The following is a 14405-nucleotide window of genomic DNA, read 5'->3' on the forward strand; positions in this document are numbered from 1 at the left end:
CCCTTGCACTAAGTTAGCACAGCCAAGCTTTTCCAAAACGAGCCCCTCCCCTGACTCTTTCCCATAACAGCGAACCGGATTTCTGAGAGGCTGGTCACTTCTGACAGTCAGCCACGTGCCGCAGTACCAGTTTGGGAACCTACTGGTGTGTCTCCCTGCCACCCCTGCATTTGCATGATCAGGCCCATAATTTACAACACACTCTCTGGTCTCAGTTCAGCAAAGCACCTACGCACGTGTATTAAAGTCAGTGGGACATAAGCAGGTGCTTAAAGTTACGCGTGTGTTTAAGGTTTTTCCATATAGGGACAATTTGCTGAATGAAGACCAAGTCCAACCAAAATTGCTTCTTAGCCTGAACCAGACACCACAAATGGAACAAGAGGCTGATTAGAAGACGGGAAAAAGAACATCTCTGTATTGTCTCCCCCTTAATGACCCAATGGACTAAACTTCCAATAACCCAAGAAATAAGCAGGCTGGAATAAACATCAGAATTTTTTTTTTTGTTTGGTCTCTATTTGTCATTAAGTTTGTCTGTCTTGTTATCCAGCCCCTAAAAAAATCACAGAGGAAATCAAATGGACTAGACAGAATTATACCATTTATGGAAACAAACACAAAGTTGGAGGGCTAAATCACACAGAAATGCATTCTAACAACGGAACAAGAAAAGGGGAGGGGAGGAAAGGAAAGAAAGAAAGAAAAAAATTACATGGACAGAAAAAAAAAAGTGAAAGAACAGCATGACTTTGTAGCTAACTGGGAAAAAGAATACAAGTTAAAAAAAATTATACAGAGCCACCAAAAAGAGACAAAATGAAGAGAGAAAAAGAGCGAGCGAGAGAGAGAGAGAGAAAATAACATTAAATCAAGCTACGGTGCTTTTCAACAGGCTCATCCGCAGAAGTGAACGTGCAGAGGCGGACAAAATACCTACCTTCTGCTTTGTCAGTGACAGGAATGCAATAATAAAAAAGAAAACAATAAACTCCACATTTGGAGTGCAGAATGGGAAAAAGACAATGACTCTTTAGTAATGTGATTTCGACCCCTTTGTGAGCAAGTTAGCTTTGTTCTGAACTGCGTTGGCTTGGTGGCATTGGGCTGGTTTTTACTGATTTTGTTCAGCGGGTGAGCGAGGCAGCCGTATCGGGGGTTCGTTTGGTGGGTTAACCAGCCCGCTAAGTAGCAGCACTTCTGTTCTGTTTTAAAGTCTCTAGGTACCATCACAAAGTCCCAAAGAGCATGCAAGGAAAGCAATGGATGAAGGCAGAACATGTCGAGGTTTACTGGGTTATTTGGGCACTGGGGTAGGCTAGGAGTGGCCCATAGAAAAAAGAGAGAGAGAGAGAGATACCAGAGGGGGCGGGGGGGAGAGGGGAGGGGAGGGGAAGGGAAGGCAAGGCAACCGGAGTGAAAGGATGGGATGAAAATGTGAATGGTCCATTTAAAAGGGAAGTCAACTCCACCTGTTTGCCCCCAACAGGCCAATACTCCTCCCAGGCTAATTTTAGGGGTGGGGTTTGGTGAATACTGTTCAGGAAACGCACTCCCTATTTCCAAGCTCCCTGACTGTTCTCTGGGGGCTGAAGGACAAACAATGCTGCCTGGTGGATGATGTAGTAGCAGCCTGTGTCAAGCCCCACCCCACCAAAGCATGCTCTGTGGCCAACTCTTATGAGGTTACCTCTTACGCTCTTGGGTGGGTGGGGTTAAAGCTTCCGGTCCCGGAGTCGCAAATCCATGAGACACTCAGCTGTCAGGTTCTAGTCCCCGTGACTGAGGGGCAAAGCTTGAAACCAGCTTGAAGCCATTTCCAGCATACAGAGGGTTTACAGTTTGGTTGGATGGCTCTCAGCACCCCCACTGTACAAATTGTTCCAGCACTGGGCCAGGGACTGTCTTTTTGTTCTGAGTTTGTACAGCCCCTAGCACAATCGGGCTCTGGTCCATGACTGGGGTTCCAAGGTGCTAGCACAATACAAATAAATAAATACATAACCAGACTAATAATTAGCTCTCGTAACTGACTCCTGTGCCTTGAGAGCAGAACGAAAAGGCCATATAGGGGTTTTTTTGGGAGCGGGTTAGATTTTGAATTTGGAAATGAGCCCAGCGACTTTTCTTATCTGCACAGTTATCTTCCCTTTTAAATGCTCAGTTCAAAATATAGAGATGGAAATACAACATTTAACGGGTGTCAATATTAAGAGAATACAGCTGCTTTTTTTTTTCCTTTCTCCACATTAACACGCAGCAAAGCAAAAAAATTCTAAGACGACACAACGACGACAGGAAAAGAAAGAGAAATAGAGAGTTTGCATTTCTGTACGTCACGAAGGGAAAATAAATCAATGATTTTTTAAAAAAAGGAAAACTAAACAAGGAAAAAGCACGTTCAGTCACCTCCCCCAGCCCTGCTTCTGCTGAGCAAGAAATGGAATTGTATATTACCGTTGTCAAATGGGAGGCTAAAGAAAAACACAGATGAGATTAAAAAGAAAACGAACCAAAAAAAGAGAGAGAGAGAAAGAGAGAGAAAGAAAGTTGTCGGAGAAAAGCCCCGCCAGGCTTGTTAACAAAAGGAACTCGTGTTTATTCAACCGTGACTCTGATAGGATGGGGCAGGCACGAAGGGACACAGAGATGGTGGGATCTTTTTGGTAATCTCCGCATCGTTATCCAAATGACATGCTCAGCGGCTTGCTAAATCCACATGGGACCTTTGATCTGGGCAGCAGAGGGGGTGTTGGGATTTCAGGGAAGGGTTCACAAAGTCCGACGACAATCGATAAATCGCCATGGGTTTGTGAAGGGGGGTGGGGGTGCTTGTGGGATGGGAAGTAGAATCATCATAAAAATAAACCATATTAACCCCCCCCCCCCGCCACAATATAGAGGAAATCAAAGAGCAGCTACAGGGATTGGACTAAATCTCTGGGTTGGGCAATATAATTGGTGGGAATTAGCCTCAAAGGCAGTGGGGATTGAGGAGGAGGGAAGGAAAGGAAGGGGAATATGAAAATGTAAAATTTGATTGCTGAAATATACAGAGCCATAGGATTGCATTTGCTTAAGGCCACGATACACCATTCCCCCCCTGCTGCCCCCATGCAAGAAGATCTCCAAAGCCTCTCATGAAGATCTCATCACATCCTGCTCATTACAGAATGAACAGGAAATCAACCTCAGCTCTTTGCACTCTGTCCCAAAGCCCAACCAAGTCCAGGCAGAGACACCTACTAACTTCGATAGACTTTTGATCAGGCAGGTTCCTGATATAGGAGGCAAAACAGGAGGTCTCTGGTGCAAAGCCTGAAAGCACAGTTCAGAGTTCAAAGGCAGAACACTTCTCCCTGGCGCAGGGCAGCTCCCTGGGAGAAACCCTCTTGGCCAGAAATCCCTGGGGAAACCTGTCCTAAAGCAAAGAGCGGAGTGGGAATGCGGATTTCTGTCCCACGGGGAATTCTGACACCTCAGCAGTTGTTTTTGTCCTAAATTGGCATAAAAAGCTGAAAAATATTGACATTTTCCCTGGACTGAAATGTTCTGAAAAGTGCCAATTTGAAAATGGCTAATGCTTCTGTTTTGGCAGTTTTGATGGAAATGAAACATTCTGATGTTCCCAAACTGAGATGTTTCTTTTCCGTTCGTTGAAATGACCCAGAATGTTTCATTGCGAGTCAGTAACATTAAACGGCATTTCCCCAGTGTGCCGCCTTGCCCCACGGGAGCTGGAGTTTGGCTGTGACATGCCCATTCTCCTCTATGGGCCAGGTTCAACGGCCAGACTACATTTCCCATGATGCAGCACACCATTCAATAAGAGGAGAAACTATGTTACACCAGTGTGCCTGACCCACAGGAGAGAATGGGCTCTTCAGATACCCTGAACTACAAGTCCCATGAGGCAACGCTGTAGTTTAATGTTGAGCAGATTTAAAATGAAACATTTTGGATCCATTCAACAAACCAGAATCTTTGGGCGAACTAACCCAAAATGAAATATTTTGTTTCCGTTTTCCTAATGGAAAAATGGAAATTTTCTTTCAGAAAATTCTGATTTTGCGCAAACTACATTTTCCGTAAAAAATCGTTCAAGTGGAAAATTTCCAGTCAGCTCCTTCCATTAGAGCATTCTGCTGAGAGTGAAGGGGCATTTTTTTGTAAGGCGGCGAGGATTACTGATAGGCAATACTGCCAACTAAAATACTCAAAACCCAGAGTCAGATCTACCTAAAATCATGAGATTGGCTTAAAAAGTCATGAGAGGTTGTTGTTTTTTTGTAAAGTGGTGCTTTTTCTGAAGGAAGGTAGAGTTTCCTAGTGCATAGGGCATGAGAATCCAGTTCAACTCCTGACTCTTCTGCTCGGTGACCATGGCCAAGTCACTTCCCTTACCTGTCCCTCAGTTTCTCCATCTGTAAAATGGAGAAATGACCTTGATCACCCTTATGAAGTGCTTTGAGATCTAAAGATGAAAAGTGCTATACAAGAGCTAGGGATTTATTATTATTTTGATTTGTTTCTTATCTGAGCCTTTAGGTTTCACATTTTCAAGCATTTTTCCACAACCAGGGGGGCTAGAAAAAAACCAAAGGATATGCTCACAATCACATGACTCCAGGAGGTGGGGTTTTAAGAAAAACTCCAAATTGCATGGGACCTGCAATAAAATTGTGAGAGCTGGCAATTCAGGACAGGCGCATGGAGGGCAGAGCTGGTGGAAGAGAAAAATCCTTCTTCATGGGCAAATACTTTCCAGCTCTGGCTGCTGGAATTTACGTCAGCTCATTCATTGCTTGAGTATCCAGACGGCTGCTGTGGGATTCCCAGAATCCTCACAAACAAACATTTGTCCAAACCTTTGTATCGAGAAGTGCTTTGCTCACTAACTGGCTATTGGTCTGGTTCCTATTTAAAGTCAGGAATCAAACACCAAGCCCCGACTCAGGCGGACAAGGACGCTAGAGCAGAGCATGTGCTCGAGGCAGCTGGCTGGTGAATGTGCTGTGGGATGGACACTGTCCAGACAGCCTATTTGCTAAGTGCTAATGAACGATGCCCTGGATAGAAACCAGGCAGTGCAAGACATTCACTGACCAACAAAGGGGGTAGGGGACCAGGCTTGCAAAGGGATCCGAGTGGAGAAATTCCTGCCACCTGAATGGTGCAAGGTCTTGCACTTGCCTCTCCCTTTGCAGAGCTGCCAGGCTTTGTGCAATGTCCTCTGTGACATGACCCAGTCACTGATTTCCCTCTTGGGACACCCCAGTAGTGAGATGGGTGAGGAGAGGCAGCAGCCCAGCCCTGCATCCCACAGCTGCAGGGTGGATGGGCACAGCCCTGATCAGCCTGGAGAAGCCAATAGCTGAAGGAGTTGGGGCTGACTACAGGGGACAGACACTTCTCTGAGAAGCGAAGAGGCAGGTGAGGTGGGGAGAGGCAGGAGTATTGGGGGGCTGTAGGGGCAGGCCCCCTATTCTGTGCTTCTTACCCCCGCACTCCATTATTTCAGCCTGAGCCCTTCTACTCCTACAGCCCCAGCCTGTTCCCTATGTCGCTCTTCTGCCCCCGTCCCCACCCCCTGCTCCCCACCCCTCTGCATTCAGGTCAAGTTGCCTCCCCCTTCTCCTCTATGCAGGCTGGGCACCGCTGATACCACAGCAGCCCCTGCTGGCCAGGTGTAGCAATTGCTGGGAAAGTCTGGCAAAATCCCTCTGGTGGTTCTCTCATCTGTCTCCTACCAAGAGGTATCCCGAGTTCTGGGCACTGGGAGACCGTCCCCCACCTAGTGCCCAGCCCGGGGGAGCCACGCTTTGATGGCCAATGCCCCCCAGCACACAGGAGGAAGCTGCCCCTGGGCTCAGTGAGTGGGGGGAAGGGATGTAACCAGGCAGCCTTTGGCAGGCCCAGTACGTGCCAGCAAGCGCTAGGGACACACTGCTGGGTGCCTGGTGCAGTGCAGGCATCTCCTGGCTGCGTGCAAGCCACACACTGGCCAGGCTGTGCTAAGGATGTTCTTACATCATAGCTAAGTTCTGTGTTGGCCTGACTAAGTCAAGAAGACCCGTTTCCATGTGAACTGGCCTCTGTGGCTCCTGACCAAGGACAGCTCAAAGGGCTTCAAGGACTGACCCTCAGAGAACAGGCGGATAATAAAGAAGGATAAGTGATAACTATCCTCAGCTCCTACACTGCTTTTCATCCCAAGATCTCAAAGCACTTTGCAAACATTAAAGGCTGGATTCTGACCTCAGAGAGATAATGGGAATCTGGAATGACTCCACTAATGTCAGGGGACTTCCTCTGGCTTTAAAGCAGGGGGATGAAATCTGAGTCTGGCCCTAGATAATGAAGCCTCCAGGCAAGTGTCAGTCATCACCCCCATTTTACAGATGGGAAAACTGAGGCACAGAAAGGTTAAGCATCTTGCCCAAGGCCACTCAGCAAATCAGTAGCAGAGACAGGTCAGAACCCAGGAGTTCTCACTTCACTAAGCCCACTTTCTAAAACCCCCACCATTTACCCTTCCTTCCAGCAAATCTGGGAGTCTCTATCAAGCATTCCACCCTGTCCCCGGCTCTGGCAGGGATACATTTGGCTCAATCAAGTTCAGGTGCTGTGTACTGCAAGCTGGTCACTGCCAAAATGCCAGAGGGACTCTGCTGAGCCTGCCCCTGGGGTCTACCACTATGGTGGTGGACTGGTCCCCATATCAACTGGGGAGCAGATGTACTGGAGGGTGGCAAAGGAAGGATGGCCTAATAGTTAGGGCAGTAGCTAGTTCAATTCCCTGCACTGCCACAGGTTCTTTCCGTGACCTTGGTCAAGTCACTTAGTCTCAGTTCCCCATCTGTGAAATGAGGATCACAGCAATGCTTCATCATGACTGGCACTATTTATCCCGGCCTCACAGGGGACAAATGCCAGAGCTGGTTGGAAATTTTCAACAGAACAGGTCTGTCAGAATCTGCAGTTTCGCTGAAATCAAAGTGTTTTGCAGGAACATCTGGATTTCTGTCAAAAATGTCATTAAAATGTCTAAACAAATAGTTTGGACTTTTTCCATTTCCTTTTGAGAAGGTACAAAGTGTTTCATTTTGAATCATTTTGTTTTGTTTAGACTTGTATATTATTAATTATATGCAATAATAAATTAATATTAATCGGAATATATAACATTTTATGCCATTATATCTCATTAACTAGCTAATGTTTCCGCATTACCGGAACAGAACATTTAAAGGTTTCCAACCTGAAATTTTTCAGAATTTCCTTCCTGTGAGAAATTGACTTTTTGCTCCAGTTTGGATCAGAAAAAAATGTGAAAATCTGGAATCTCCTCTGGGAAGGAAATTCTGTTTTCCAACCCGCTCTGAGGGATGCTTTCAAAGTTTGTGAGGTGCCCAGATGCTCTGGCAACAGAGGCCAAAGAAGGGCCTGAGATAAAGAGGCAAACCCTAGTACGTCTGGTTCTCCTGGAAGCACATTGGGAACGGGCCATTGGCCTGTACGAAGGCACAGTCCAGCATTCTGCACCGATAGCGTCAAGTACCGTAGTGACTTAGGCCATCACCATCATACACTGGCACGGGGCCTCAATAAGAAGTCTGTTCAGGAGGAGTTTTGGGCTCCATCCTGCATGGTGCTGAGCACTCTGTCTCCGATCCATCAGAACATGATCATAGTCCCATGGGAGTCATGGCAGGTTTGAGGTCTGTGGGCAACTTTCGTTGTGAAACCCCCAAACCACATGAAACTCATCCAGTTTGGGGACAGCCCTGAACCCCAGCCAAGGTTCTCCACCTGAAGCCAGGTCCAGTTCTGAGCAGGCAAGGCCTGGCTTAGGCTCCTGGGGGAATCACCATCTCGCATGGTATCAGCAGGATACCAGGAGAAGCTCTACCAGGTTTTCCCCCCTTGACTTTTTCAGGGTCCCAGGAGTTGAGCTCTACACGGAGAGAAACCAAACCTTCCTACCAAGCACCAGGGCTCTCGGGAAAGGCCCAAAGCTTTGTACGAGGAAGGCGGCTGTACCCAAAGTGGGCACGAAGCTTCCAGACGCAAGGGGAATAGCCAACATCTCTCCAGCCCCTGCTCATGCAGAAGGACTGAGGTTAGCTAGCCAGACCTACAGGCCGTGGTGACACTAAGCTGCAGGCCTTGCTCACTCCATTGACTTCCATGGAGTAAGGGCGGCAGGGTGTGGCCGTGGGGACGGATCTGAGAGTGGAGTTAGAGGGGAAGGTGGTGGAGGAGGATCCTGGTGGATGTGAGTCGAAGGATCCCATCACAGTGAGCTCCCTGACTCTACTGACGCTGGACTCCTTCCTCAGAGGGCTTCCGCCATTCTGGCTAAGCCAGATGCATTGTGGGGAGGGTGGTGACCAACTTTCATCAGAGATGCTGCTACCCCTTGGTTATTGAATCGGGTCCACCGGGAAGCACCATGCAGGGCAGAAGATGGCACTGAATGCTCCTCGCCCCTCCTCGGTGCCCTTGGGAAGAGTCAGTGAGGAGAGGGCAGCTGGAAAAGCCCCGCTATCTGCTCCCCTCAGGGGTATTTATTGGGAAATCTTGACGTGAACCTTGAAATAACCTCAAAAGTGCTTCCTGCTCCCACCCACGCCACACGCCCCTCCAGCCGCACATGTCCAGTCCCCCAGCAGTGCATCAGGCTGCCCAGGCCTGGGCCCTAGGCACATGTCAATGGTGATGGAGGGGGGTTAGTGTATGGCACAGCCTGCCTGGCAGACACAGGCACCGAGAGCTGGGCTCGCACGGGTGAGTTTGCCAGCTCTGGCTTTGCAAGCGCTGAGCGAAGTGAGTGAAGGAAGAGGGTAGATGATTGGGTGGGGAGGAGGAAGGCAGGGCAGGGAGGGGTGGGGGCAAACGATGGTAACAGAAGAGCATACGTACATCCTGCTGTTTTTCGCCCGGGGTGCCGTGGCTGTGCCGGCCGTTCTGGGCGCTGCCCTTGTGCCCGTTCTGGTGCGGCGTGGCCGAGCGGCTGTGCCAGGTGCGAGAGGAGGACGGGCTACGGCTGGAGCGGAGGCTGCTGGGCTTGTGTCCATCCTCTCTGTGTTTGGGGGTTAGTCTGCAGGAGACAGCAGAGGGCAGATGACTGGAGTGGGCTCCTAGGAGAGGCAAGGGGGGTGGGGGCAGCTATGGGCTGGGGGAAAGGCAGGCTGGCATAGCTGCAGTACTTCCTGGAGGCAAGCATCTCCCTGACCAGCATTATACACATACACACAGTCACTGGTGGGGCTGCCCCCACAGTGCTCCCTGCTGGCCATGCATGGTGCTGCAGGTGTCTCCTGCCTCAGTTTCCCCCTCCCACACAGGCTGGAGGTGGTGTCCTCACTGAGCCCTCTGGCCAAGTGACTCACTAAACCTTAACCCCTCCCAGGGTAACAAAAGGCCAAATAAACAAAAGGTTCTTCCACCCGCTGGGACCCTCTGCAGCCCACCCTGCAGCTCAGCTCCAGCCCTCTGGGCTCCCTGCCAGTCCTTTTGCTTTGGGACAGAGCCCTGACTCCCGGCTGCTTCTCTGGAGCCCTTCCAGACCCCACTTCAGGACCTGCCACAGCAGCCCACATGCTCCCTGTGGTTCCTCCTCAAACTGAGCCCTCTGCCCTTTTAAAGCCCAGGTGTTTACTGGGCTGTCACATGACCCCATTAGTCCCACCCCTTCCAGCTGAGAGGCAGCTAATTATGGCCCAGGCAGGGCTGATTGAACAGGGCTAGCTGGTCCAAAGCCACCTAGCCCTTAAAGGGGCAGGCCACCCTGTTATGCACACACAGATACCTCTACACAGACTGCTCCAAAAGCATGAGTCACACGAGATTGGTGTAAAAATCAGATTTGTTTTTTAAAAAATCCCAAACATTTGGGGCTCTTTATTTCTTGTCTGGTTTTGGAGCCTTCAGGGGTCACATTTCTAAGCTTTTCTCCAGACCTGCCAGGACTGGAAATGCCCCCTGACTCCAGGCATTGGCGCTTTCGAAAAGCCCCCAGGAGCGCCAGGCTGGTGGTGCTGCGTGCTGCTGGGAGATCAGAACCAGCCCCCCCACCCTTCTCGCCCCATAACACAAGGGGAAGAGAAAGGCAGGTCTAAATGGGGGAGTCTGCATTTAAATCGAAGCTCACGCACAGCTCTGACAGCCTCCCCTGCACTCTGCTCACCCATCCCTTCCCAGCCCGCCACCCCATAGCCGCCTTAAGTCTGCCCGCAACAGGTAGGGTCTTCCCCCACCTCCCACCTGCCCAAGGTCCAGGCCAACGTTCCTCGGGGGACCAAGCTTACCTGCCGGACGATTTGGAGTGGCTGTAATCAGATGAGAGTGAAGCGCTGTGAGAGCTGCAGCTGCTGTGCCTGTGGCATCTGCGGGCTGGGGAGTTGCTGGGGGATCTGCGAGAGAGAGAGAAAAGGGAGAGGAGGTGGGTGAAGGACCTGGCCAGAAATCAAGGCCCTGTTCCCACCTGGAACCTCACCTGGGCTTGCATCTGAAACCTCACCTCTTTCGCTCTTTGGTTTTCTCTTTCCTTTTGTTCTTGGGGCTCCGGGACCTACGAAACAGCAGAGAACTGAAAACACAGAGGCAGCGCGTGGCTCAGCCCCTTGAGGGACATGTGGATGGGTTGTCTTCCAAGCTGCCATCCAACCGGCCAGCCCCATGTGCGGTGCTCAGCCTGGGTGCACACGGGGGCTGGCACCGGGAGAGGGAGCAACACAACAGAAAAGGGGCTCTCAGGACCTCAGTCATGCCCATCCCCATCATAGCACGTGGGCTGAGACTGACAAGGCTGCACACGCCCCACGCTGGGGCAAATTCTCTGCTGGTGTCAGTGTGGGTGGCTCCAGTGGCGTTTCACCCATTTACGTCAACAGGAAATTGGTCCCATCACCACTACAATGATCCCGGCCAGACTCACTCCCTCAGCGAGCTGAGACCCCACTGAACTGTTGGGAGCATGTTTACCTTGGCCCATCCCTGGTGATCTCCAGCCTTGGGTGATTTGCATTGGTTTCCAATCCCACCACCCCCCACTTTGAATTTTGAGTTCAGATGCCCTCCCCCTGCCCTCGCTCCAAATTCAAAGCAAATCTCCTTCAGCACAGCGGGAGTTTGGCACCGGTTTCGATGCTAAACTAGTGAGCAGCCCAGGTTTGCCGAACACTGGGCCTCACGTTCTGAGAGCTTCCCGTGACCCTTGGCTCCGTGTCACGGGGATTCTCCATCACCTGCGGTCTTTACATCAAGACAGGGTGTCTTTCTCAAAGAGATGCTCCTGCTTGAGCAGGAGGCATGGGGCTGGATGCAGAATCACGGGGGAGCTGCCCCGGGCTGTATAATGCAGATCAGACCACGAGGATCCCGGCTGGCCTTCGTATCGATGACTCGATGACTCTAAGTCTATCACATATCCCAAAGCCGGAGACAGTTCTCACGGGCTCCGGTCACAGGACAGGAGTTGCCCGTGGCTCCATCCCAGCCCACTTTATCCACCTCTCCAGTTTTCTCCAGGGCTGTGCCCTTTTTTCGCCCACGTGTATATTTCCACCAGGAGAGGGCAGCAGCAAACCGACACAACGCCAGGCCATGGGTGCGACAAGGCAAGGTGCCTAACCTCCCTCCCACCAGGACGTCTCCATTGGAGCTGGAGGTGTCGTTTCCAGCTCAGAAGGAACCCGCGCCAGCTCTGATTGAAACAGCAGGCTAAAAATAGCAGTGTTGCAGTGCGGACAGCGAGAGGAACTATCTGCCCTGAGCATGGCCCTAGCATCTCGGATCGGATCGTGCCCCAGGGTTAGCCCCTGGCTCCATCGCACTCACACGACTGTTACCAGGTGGGTCACCTTGGGCTGGAAATCACACTCTGGTGCCAGCCTAGCCCTGCCCCAGGCCTGGACCCATTGAATCCCAGTGGAACGGCCAAATAGGGGGCCTGGCTTTTCCACCCCCCACTTGAGCCTTGTTTCAAAACACAAGGCAGAGGGCAAAGCCTCGTCCTCCTTGCCGGAGCAGAGAGATGTGTTTGGAGTTAGACTGGCAACCTGAAATAAGGCACGGATGCTCATGCTGCTGGGGGGCAGGGGGAGGGATCCTGGATCAGGGGAGTTGCAGGGGGAGGAATCCTGGATCTGGATCGCCCCGGCTGTGTAAGATGGAAAGCTCATCTCTCTCCCCAACAGAAGCTTGGACCAATCGAAAATATCCCCTCCCTGACCTTGTCTCTCTAATTAGCACAGGGGTCAGGGAGGCACATCAGAGGCAGGACAGTGGATTTCTTTGCCTTCCTCTGAAGCATGGAGCCAGCTATCTGAAGGGCTAGACAAGCGGCCAGGTGGCTCCCAGGGCCTGTTCCAGTGGAGAGAGTCTGTTACACCTGCACGCTGAGGAGCAGATGTAGCCCATTTGCAGCAGCCCGGCCTTGCCGAAAGCACAGGAGGCTGGGATCTGTTGGGAGCTGCCGGGCCGGAAGGCAGCCTCCCTGGGGCCCAGCCGGTACGCATGGTACCAACCTGGAAATGTCTTACCGGTGGCCTCTGATGGAGCAGGGGAGGTCGGTGCTGGCGGTGAAGTGAAGATGGGGCGTTACCATCGGGCAGCTCCACCCCGAGCCCCCTTTTTTCCTGGCTCTCAGGGAGAATCCTGCTGGCGGGATGTGCCTCTGGGGTGCAAATGCTCCTGGTCCTGCTCCCACACCCACTTGGCGTGGACACAGTCAAGCAGCCCAGGGGCACACGACCCTGTCCGACCCAGGCCACCCCTGAACGGTCACTGGAAGGGAGCGCATTTCCCGTGAGGCAGGGGACGGCAGAGGCCAGGAGGGAAGGAGAGGGTGCCGTGAGGGCACCAGCGGGTGGGGTGGGCCAAGCTAGAGGGTCAGGCTCTTGCACCGCTCGCTCTCACCTGCGTCTTCTCTTCTTCCGGGATCCAGACTCAGACCTGAGGGATGACAGGAACGAGAGAAACAAAGCAGAGGGGTTGAGATGCGCTCTGAGGGGGTCAGTCCCACAGCTGTGACACTCCGAGGGAAGGGAAACTGGTAGCCAGGGTGCTCCGGGCAGAGGGACAATGCCTTTATATTTCAGTGGTGCACCTATGTACCCCAGTACAAACCCTCTATCCACTGTCCCCATACATGCCTGCCTATCCAGCCCTCCAGCCCCAGATATGCCCACCCAGTTATCTACCACAGATAAACGTATTTCCATGTTTTTCAGCCAGCTCTCCAGTGAAATCATTTCACCCGCAAACCACCTGCAGCTGAATCTGGGTGGGAGGCAGCAGCGGTTTAAACAGCCATGACACAGCAGCTTGGAACAGGGGAGGCAGAAGAATCCTGTGTCCATTTGAAATGGGGCTGGGGGTGGGATTTAGTTCAGAATAGAATGACCTGCCCCGGGACTGAGGCAGGATCCAGGGCAAACACCCCGACTCATGCAAAACATGGGCTCTCCACTAACCACAACTGGCCAGTACCTTGATTTTACATGTGGGCCCAAAGAAGCCACCTTCACCAGCGCAGCGCCCCCGGCACCATGCCAGGCCATCGGCTCCAGGCTGATTCAGAGTCACCAGCTGTGACTTTCCTGGAGGGTTATATTCCAGGCCTGAACCAGTCCTGCCCTTGTTACTTTATGAGAGCCGATAGGGTTGCAGCTCAAATCTGTCTACTTGCTACCGTAACTCACGAGTGTAACGTCCCCCAGTAACACCAGCGAACGGCTGCCAATGGCTGAACACTCAAGAATAGTCACGTACTGTAGTAATACCAAGTACGGCTGCATATTACAGTAACATCTGCATGCTAGAAGGCGCAAGCCAGCTCCTCTAACAGTGTCTGGCCATCTTCTCTGGTTCTGGTCCAGCTGGGACGAGTGAGGTGCTGGCAGGATCACACCTCCCTGGGGTGTATTAGCCCAAAAAGTGGGGGGGTGGGGGGATCAAAGATTTATTAATGATTGATTCAAACTTTGGAATCCTTTAACCCAGTAAGATGGCAGGGTGCAAAGGAACCAGTCAGCTGCCCGGCAGGACAGAGAAGGATTGGCTGAGCCACGCCTGATGTCACCCAGGTTGTGCTTTTCCTCTTGGGATGCTAGTTGCAGAGGGACACAGGAACCAGAAGGGCGGGTGTGTAATCGAAAGGAAAGCGACCCTGCCCTGTGCGGACCGTGGGGTGGGGGCTGAATGACTGATCTGAGGAGGGCAGGGGGCTCTCCAGCTGGACCCTACCAATGCCACTCCTTGGCTGGCCCTTGGGATTAGCACCCAGTGCACTCTGTCCACCAGGGCCGAGCTCAGGGAGCGTCACTCCCTGGTGAAACGAGGTGCAGTGTGAAGTCCAGGTTCAAGAGGAGCACAGGCTGAGTGAGGTTGGGATTTCA

At 51.8% G+C, this 14405-nt stretch overlaps 1 protein-coding gene across 1 annotated transcript in view; it reads right to left on the reverse strand.

The window, feature by feature from the left end:
* SRRM3 (serine/arginine repetitive matrix 3) overlaps positions 1–14405 on the reverse strand; it is a 163641-nt gene that overhangs the window by 15158 nt on the left and 134078 nt on the right. The window contains exons 9-12 of the mRNA XM_030536617.1: positions 12925–12960; positions 10526–10576; positions 10314–10418; positions 8926–9103 (exon numbers count right to left, since the gene is read on the reverse strand). Coding sequence (XP_030392477.1) covers positions 8926–9103; positions 10314–10418; positions 10526–10576; positions 12925–12960 — 370 coding nt within the window. The remainder of the gene's footprint in view (positions 1–8925; positions 9104–10313; positions 10419–10525; positions 10577–12924; positions 12961–14405) is intronic.

The sequence above is a fragment of the Gopherus evgoodei genome, chromosome 17 (genome assembly GCF_007399415.2).
Source record: "Gopherus evgoodei ecotype Sinaloan lineage chromosome 17, rGopEvg1_v1.p, whole genome shotgun sequence".
Taxonomy (NCBI): Eukaryota; Metazoa; Chordata; order Testudines; family Testudinidae; genus Gopherus; species Gopherus evgoodei.